Here is an 8,857-nt window from a genome sequence, read left to right as displayed (position 1 = left end):
CCCAGTCGATCCGTTCTTTCGTCATATAATATTTAATGCAAGCTGAAGTCTAGGAAAGTCAGATCAAACATAGTCCAAGGGTCTCCAATGAGGTAGATAGTAATGTGTGGGAAAGAACTGTGCAGATGCATGTTTAAATCGAAGATAGACACAAAAAGCTGGAGTAACTCAGCGGGACAGGCAGCATCTCTAGAGAGAAGGAATGGGTGACGTTTCAGGTTGTATGGCAAGTTGGACATTGAAAAAGTTAGAAATTGCCATTACAAGACCCTTCCTCAGACTTCGTCAGATAGATGATAGGTCAGGACCGCTGTCTTGTGGGTGATAGGATGGTTTAGTTGTCTGATAATGGTACCATTAAATAAAGATAGTGTATGGTTACTGCTATTCCGTGGATCCTCACCTTGTCGTGGTGGAGAAGCTCGTGTGGTCCTGAGATCCTGAGAGCGATGCTGTCTGGAGCGATGCTCCTGGTAGGGCCACCCATGTGGGTAAGGTCGAGGGGGAGGTCTCTGACAAAGAGCAATCCAACCAAGACCTCAACGGTGGAACAGGCAGAGGGAGGACGATGGCTGACCTTAGTGGAGCGTCACAACGGCTGGGAAGGCGGATGAAGGCTGCAGCAGAAAAGGGTCTCCGGTCGTCTTGGACTCCATGCCACTGGATCCTGACCCAGATCTGTCAAGGACCGTGGGGTGGCTGTCTGTGCACCAGTCTCCATACGCTTTCCCAGCCTTTGTGACGCTCCACTCTAAACCTGTCCTATCCATGTGTATGTTCAAATGTTTCTTAAATGATGGGATAATCCCTTCCTCAATTACCTCCTCTGGTAGTTTGTTTTTGTTGTTAATTACGGGATTTGACCACGTAACAGGTTAGCATAACCTGCTCTTGTGCTGCGAGTAAGAATGTCATTGTCCTGTTTATGGGCCATGTGACAATGAAACTCACCTGCATCTTGGTACATGTTCTATGTGCTTAGACAATAGGTGCAGGAACAGGCCATTCGGCCCTTCGAGCCAGCACCACCATTCAACGTGATCATGGCTGATCATCCCCAATCACTACCCCGTTCCTGCCTTTTCCCCACATCCCCGGACTCCACTATCTTTAAGAGCCCCATCTAACTCTCTCTTGAAAGCCTCCACCTCTCTCTGAGGCAGAGAATCCCACAGACTCACAACTCTCCGGGTGTCAGGGGTTATAGGGAGAAGGCAGGAGAATGGGGTCAGGAGGGAGAGATAGATCAGACATGATTTAATGGTGGAGTAGGCATGATGGGCCGAATGCCTAATTCTGCTACTATCACTTGTGAACTTATGAAATTATAAATATTATGGAGTTTCTATAGTTCAAACACAGAATAGTTAGATTAAACGAGTACTTACCAGTACGAAGTTTGATCTGTATTTTATGAGGAGTTACGGTGAGGGATTAAGTGAAGAACCCAGCAGGTACTGCGCATGCGGCATACTTCGAAGCAGCGGTGTGGAATCACAGAATAGACACAATATTTGAAGTAAGATAGTAAAGATCACGAGACATCAGTTTATTAGTTTGATCTATATAATGAGGGTGGGAGCGGCGGGCACTTAATCCCTCACCGTAACTCCTCATAAAATACAGATCAAACTTCATACTGGTAAGTACTCGTTTAATCTAACTATTTTACTTCGGAGTCACGTGAGTGATTCCGTGAAGACTTCAAAGGTCTGTGATTTCAAACCGTGTAACAGTTTTTATTTCACTCACTGCCGAAGTTTATGAGGGAGGAAGTGTTATCGTAATCAACCAGTGGATCTGCTTTCAAAAGAAACAGAAAGGTATTTGTTAACAATAACAACATAAAAGAGCTCCTCTGAGCTTAAATTAATATTGCAGTTTGTAATATTCTCCTGCAATTAAATCAGGTTTATCAACGGTTTATAATAAAAACAAAATGTTCTGAACGCCGTTCCCTTGACCATTCTGCTGTATTGAAAATGTGGTCAACCGGGATGTCCATTCGTTCAGCCGCTGATACCAATGCTGCCCTAGTGGAATGGGATTAAATGTATTATTATCTATTCCGGCAGCTTTCGGTACCTGTTTGAGCCACCTTGGAGTGGTTTGGCTCGTACCCCGTCTTGGGTTACTGTGGTTGACCCATAGGCTTTCCTCTCCCTCTAAGATTGTGGGTTGTGTCTATATATAGTAGTAGATGGGTCACCACACTCAACCTGGACTCTGGTGGGTAGGCCCGGAATCCCACCAGTGAATTGGGCGTTCCTGGTCCATATAGCCATATAACGACTACAGCACGGAAAACACAGGCGATCTCGACCCTACTAGTTCGTGCCGAACTCATAATCTCGCCTAGTCCCATATACCTGCGAGTTAGATTTTACCAGACCTAAATATGAACGTGATGCGTCTGGGGTAATCACCATGTTATCCAGTCTGGTTTATGGAGTGACCGGACTCTGTGAGCGTGTACGAGAGCCATAAGCATGAGCGTTTTTTAAAAACATAGATTAAGCAAGCTGAGGGATCTGGCTGGTGCCATCTCTGAGACATGTCAATGTCACACCAATATCCCATACATGGGTATATACCTGGGTGTTTGGGGCTTATATTATAGTTGCCCTTCATAAGTTTACCTTCAGTGGATGGGATCCCATGCTCTGCTGACATGCTGTTTTAGATAAGCAGATAAGGCGCTCCATGCTGTATTTACGGCACTGTAACTCACCTTTTAGTCATGGTGTAGATGTTCCAGGAACTCCAATACGTCAGTGGTTGAATAGTTCGTTGTCCCTGCGTCGTGGCAGTATTTTACCCATGTTAGCTTTTAGTGACTGTTCGCAGGGATGCCGACATGGTGGTAATGGTTCCTTTGGATAATCCCAGTCCCTGGTAAGGTCTATTCAAACCCTGCACCCAGGAGTTTGATGTTTCCCTGGCATGGGTGGCTTGTGCCTGATACTGGGTTGAGTCAGCAACCATGGTCCACTAGGGAAATCCATAGGTGACTCGCCCACCGTGTCGTGATGAACTGGGAACCATGGCTGTGTAGGCCGGTCGGGCACGTTCAATATCTCGGAGACAGATCCCTCTGTATTGCGAAGTGCCCGTCTGATGAGGCAGAAGGGAGGAAGGCAAAGCAGAAATTCCCCCTTCCAGCGTATAGGCATCTATCGCTGCTGCCTCTAATCTGGTTCCTAAGTCACATACATGGGTTACTGGTGATTCCATCTTGTGCAACCAAATTGATATCTGGCTTTCAAACTGCTTAATAAATTTAGCAGATATTTTGGGTTTGACATCTATTCAATGTAATCATAGATTTTACCCCGTGACATGGTGTCTCCCACTGTGTTCTAGCTTCCTAGGACATAGGCAGCTGATAGTTAAAATGTCTTTTGACACACCATTGCCAGATTTGTTTGACCAATTTGTTGCACAATAATGATTATTATGCTCCCCATATGGTTGATATAAGCCACCACCATAGTATTATCAATCCGTAACCACATATGTACGTGCTGCATTTGAAATGCATATGCTTTTTAGCCCAATAGGCGATCACCAATCCCAAGTAGTTGATGCCCGGTATGTGTAGTAACGATGTTTGTGAATTGGTCCATCTGTTACCTGTGCTGGATATGGAGTTTAGTTGCTCCCCAGCCTAAAGTACTGGCATCGGTTTTTAATAACCAGGTTGGGATTGGTGATGATAATAGGGCTGAAAACTATGCCAAATATATGTCTGCCCACCACCTTAATTGTGATATAGCTTCAGTGGGTACATTCATGATTTGATTATAGTGACCCAAGTACCTTGGCAAAGTAACAGTCATATGGACGGAATTATTATTGAAGCCCAGATAATCCTTGGTAGTTAACGCTTCAATTCTGGTTTATCTGGGCGTGGGATAAACCTCAGCTTTAGGGAGCTGTTTCGTAGCTAGAACTGCTGCCACAGCTAATTCCTTTGTTTCCCCTAATATGAGGATATCATCCAATATATGCCATGATTATGCTTGTTTTCTTAATATTTTCATGGCCATTTATAATAGTTTAGGGCTGAGGTTAGACCATAGGGAATGCTATATGCTCCCATGGTTGCCCTAACCGGGATATCCATTATCCAGGTAAATTTTTTTTTTTTTTTTTTTTTTTTTTTTTTTTTTTTTAGGTATCTATAATGATCCTAGTGTATGGGTATAAGATAGTTAGCATCTTCCATATCAATGCTCCCCATAGGTATCCTAGGGAGATCAGATGTCTGGCAGTGACAAGAACCCATCTCCATCTTAAAGTGTATATACTCAACAGATTTATTTAGTGATATTAGATCAATGATGATGCTACATTCACCATCTTTTGTAGTTTTGGTGAATATATTCGATACAAATTCCAATGGCTCATGTTTACTCCCATGATCCGTTTAGTAATGAGCCTTTCTAGTTCAGCTTGACCTTCTCACTTCTCTTTTCTTAGAGGGAGAAAATGCCCTTTGGGCGCATTGCTGAACTGGCGGTAATATGCCCAATTTGAATTCGTTTTTATCCTCTAAGACTGTTGAGTATATTTTAGTTATTTGTGACAGCATCCCATGCTTTATCCACAAGTGTAAATGCCCCCCCACGCAGTTAGTAGAACACCCTTGTTTTGTGTAAACGGGAGGAACCAGACTACCTACCTCCATGTTTGTTGTTTTTTCATGAAGGCGTAGTTTGCTGGTATGCTGGTGCTGTCGGTGGGGCGGCGCATCTTCCCACGGCTCCGCTCTGGGCCCCGTCTAAAAAGAACTTTGGGGGTAAAGTGAAGCGGTCGCCAGGCTTTCACCAGTCCTTGTTTGATTCACTGGTGGATGCCGAGGGGTGCTGCCAGCTGGGTGTTGGATGCGATGTCCTGCTCGTTCCATGGCCTGCCTTCATGAGGCGCACAGGTTTATCTGCCTCTCTTCCCGCAGCAGCGGTTTGCATAGCCCCATATATTTGGGGTTGCGGGCAGGTCTATATGCACCATTGTTCAGTCGAGTATCCCAAATTTGGGAACATCTTAGGCGTCAGCACCCTGGTAGTGCAATGGGATAGTCTCATCCTGGGAGAGTATAATCCGTGGAAAAGGCGAGCAAAGGCGGTAACATCTTGACCCTTCTGTAGAATTCGCTGCTTGTCTGCGAGTCTGCTGACCCAGCTGCCTGCGGATTTGCCTCTGGAAAGGCCTGCTCCTGCAGGACTTTTGTTGGGAAGATGGTCGCGTGGAGGAGCCATGTAGTGGGCCCACGACACCCAGTAGCTCTTCCTGATCCTGCTCCCCTGGCATACTGCTGTTCTCGTCCGCCTGCCCAGCGTTTAAGCCAGCCCAGCCCTGGCCTCCTTAGCTAGCCTCAAAAGAGGGAGCAAAAGGGTGTGCTAAATTGGAGGAGGCATAGCTCAAACTCCGCTGTTGCATCAATCCCTTGACAAGGGAGATGGCTAGTGCAATAGCACTGGGGTAGGAGTCAGCTCCCTTGGCATTCAGCCAGTGCCCCTTTTCTCCTGGAGGTGAACTCCATGACCTCCTCTGGCTTGGGGAGACAGACATACTTATTTTTGCCTTCTCCAACCTGTTCCAGTTTTGGAGGAAGTTGGCTCCTGTAGAACCTGTAAATTGGGAAGATTTTTCTCTTACCTGCATGTAGAGGCTGCCTGCCGTTTTCCAGGCGGCGTTGTGGCGGTTCCCGGGCGGTGATTCTCCTGGTCAGGAGTCTGCAGGGCTGCTGGTCGGGTTTTTTAAACTTCCCGCCGGTCCGCTGCTGTTACCAAACAGCTGTTCAGCGGACCGGTATAGCGCAGCTCCTTGCAGCGGTCCGCAGCGTTTGCGGTCCGGGTAGCGCTTTTTCCCCGTCCACTGTCGGCTCCACGCTGGAGTCGAAACGGGGGCCGCTCACCATGCCTCTCTACTTTGCTCCCCCTGGAGCAAAAACCACAAGGCCCGATTAAGGTAAGTACTTACCTCTCGTTCCTTGGATGCGGGAGCTAGCCCGACTCCCGCTGGCCGCGTTGCACAGCTGTGCGATTATGTCGCATGCGCAGTACCTGCTGGGTTCTTCACGGAATCACTCACGTGACTCCGAAGTAAAATCTATAGTTAAAATTCGAAGGAATGAACTGCAGTCATTGGTTTACACAAAGTGCTGGAGTAACTCAGCGGGTCAGGCAGTATATGTGGGGAACATGGAGGGGTGACGTTTCTGGTTGAGACCCTTCTGTAGAACATTATCCACCTTATCTAGAAGTGCTGCCTGACCCACTGAATTACTCCAGTACTTTACATCATTTTTGTAAACCAGCACCTGCAGTTCCTTATATATCCACCCATCAATGGCCAGGCTTTATCCCGTTCCCAACCTCTCTTTTTCCAGCTTTCTCCTACCCCCCCCCCCCCCCCCCCCCCCACCTCCCCACTCCATCAGTCTGAAGAAAAGTCTCGATCCACAAATCTGAGTTACTCGGCCCCACAAAGTGCTGGACTAACTCAGCGGGTCAGGCAGCATCTGTGGAGAACATGGATAGGTGACGTTTCACAGAGTAACGCTGGAGTAACTTCACATTTATCCGCATTAAACTCCATCTGCCATCTTTCAGCCCACTGTCTGGACTAAAATACAGTAACTCAGCGGGTGCAGCAGCATCTATGAAGCAAAGGAAATAGGCAACGTTTCGGGCCGAAACCCGGAAGGGTTTCGGGCCGAAACATTGCCTATTTCCTTCGCTCCATAGATGCTGCTGCACCATAACTCAGTGGGTCAGGCAGCATCTGTGGAGAACATGGATAGGTGACGTTTCACAGAGTGCTAGACTAACTCAGCGGGTCAGGCAGCATCTGTGGAGAACATGGATAGGTGACGTTTCAAGAGTGCTGGAGTAACTCAGCGGGTCAGGCAGCATCTGTGGGGAACATGGATAGGTGACGTTGAGCAGAGTGCTGGAGTAACTCAGCTGGTCAGGCAGCATCTGTGGAGAACATGGATAGGTGACGTTTCACAGAGTGCTGGAGTAACTCAGCGGGTCAGGCAGCATCTGTGGAGAACATGGATAGGTGACGTTTCACAGAGTGCTGGACTAACTCAGCAGGTCAGGCAGCATCCGTGGGGAACATGGACAGGTGACGTTTCACAGAGTGCTGGACTAACTCAGCGGGTCAGGCAGCATCTGTGGAGAACATGGATAGGTGACGTTTCAGATCGGGACCCTTGTTCAGATTGTAAGTGGAGGGTGGGCAATGAAACACTGTTGACTTGACTCTAGTCTCTTGGCGTATGTTCTACATGCCCGTCTAACGTGTGTATTCTTGCAGGGATGGATTCCAGCAATTTTTCGCATTATGACTATGAGGATATGTTTGAGAATTACAGCGATCTGGACTACTCAATGTTGGACCTGAGTACAGCCCCCTGCATGCACACCTCCATTGACAATTGGATCAACGTGATGTTGGCCGCGATCTACAGCCTGGTGTGTCTCCTGGCCGTGACGGGGAATGTACTGGTGTTGCTGGTCATCCTTCACAACCGCCGCACCATCACGTCCACGGACGTCTACCTGCTTCATCTGGCCACGGCCGACCTGCTCTTTGCCCTCACCCTGCCCTTCTGGGCAGTGGACGCCGTGTCTGGCTGGGTGTTTGGTGACGCCATGTGTAAGGTGATCAGTATGTTGCAGGAGGTGAACTTTTACAGTGGCATCCTCCTGCTGGCCTGCATCAGCGTGGACCGCTACCTGGCCATTGTCCGCTCTGCCCAGTCGCACGGCCGCAAGAGACCGTGGATGGTCAAACTGGCGTGTGCCATCGTCTGGCTCGTGGCCCTGCTCCTGTCCTTGCCCGTCCTCTACAAGGGTGAGTTGATCTATGATCGCAGAACCCTGTGCTACGAGAACCTCGACGCACATTCGATCGACAACTGGAGAACCGCCACCAGGTTTGTACGGCACGTGATGGGCTTCCTCGTGCCGCTGGCCGCCATGGTCTTCTGCTACTCCGTCACCGTGTGGAAACTGTGCCAGACCAAGGGCTTCCAGAAGCAGAAAGCCATGAAGGTCGTCATCGCTGTGGTGCTGGCCTTCCTGGCGTGCATGCTGCCCCACAACGTCACGGTCTTCGTGGATACACTGATGAGGAGCAGTCTCATCAACCAGACCTGCGCCAGACGCGACCACTTGGACAAGGCAATAACCGCCACGCTAACCCTGGGCTACACGCACAGCTGCATCAACCCAATCCTCTACGCCTTCATCGGGGTGAAGTTCAGGAGGAACCTGGTCAAACTCTTGGCTAGTAAAGGGCTCGTCAGCCAGAGTGTCCAAGCCCATTACAAGCGATCCGTGTCGACATCCTCTGAATCTGGACTGATTGCGGCCACAATATAGATTTGTCACAAACTCAACCACTCATCAAAACCTGATTGGACTTTTGTCTGTTGCATTGGATCAAGTGCGAGGAGATGTTTCTTCTCCGCTGATTTGTGGTCGGTCATACCACTCGTGTTTTCTTTGGCTTCTCTGCTCCCATTAATCCATCTCTCTCTGTATCTCTTGCATTCCCCCCCCCTCCCCCCCCCCCCCCCTCCCCCCCCCACTCCCTCCCCCCCCCCCCCCCCCCAGTGGCCATTCATGACTGAGTTGTGTAACATTTGGTAAATAAAACACGCAAAGATTCTTGGCTTCACCCTGCAACAGGTTGTCACGTCTTCATTAGTTAAGTTTACTTTGGAGATACAGCATGGAAACAGGCCCTTCGGCCCACCATGTCCGCACCAACCAGCGATCCCCGCACACTAACACTATCACACATACACACAACACAGATACACACAACACACACACAC

General features: G+C 48.6%; 1 protein-coding gene across 1 annotated transcript; it reads left to right on the top strand.

Annotated features, from left to right (window-relative positions):
- Window positions 1-7,331: 7,331 nt before the first annotated feature.
- Window positions 7,332-8,412, top strand: LOC129716047 (C-X-C chemokine receptor type 2-like). Its single transcript, XM_055665926.1, has one exon. It carries the CDS (start codon window positions 7,332-7,334, stop codon window positions 8,397-8,399), a length of 1,068 nt encoding a protein of 355 aa, XP_055521901.1. The 3' UTR covers window positions 8,400-8,412.
- Window positions 8,413-8,857: the final 445 nt, after the last annotated feature.

This window comes from Leucoraja erinacea, unplaced genomic scaffold (genome assembly GCF_028641065.1).
Source record: "Leucoraja erinacea ecotype New England unplaced genomic scaffold, Leri_hhj_1 Leri_162S, whole genome shotgun sequence".
In the NCBI taxonomy this organism is placed as follows: Eukaryota; Metazoa; Chordata; class Chondrichthyes; order Rajiformes; family Rajidae; genus Leucoraja; species Leucoraja erinaceus.
The sequence above is the reverse complement of the archived record's forward strand: the minus strand, read 5'-3'. Positions and strand labels throughout refer to the sequence as shown.

Coding starts and splice junctions, on each gene's coding strand:
- LOC129716047 (XM_055665926.1), top strand. CDS start 7,332: ATGGATTCCAGCAATTTTTCGCATTATGACTATGAGGATATGTTTGAG.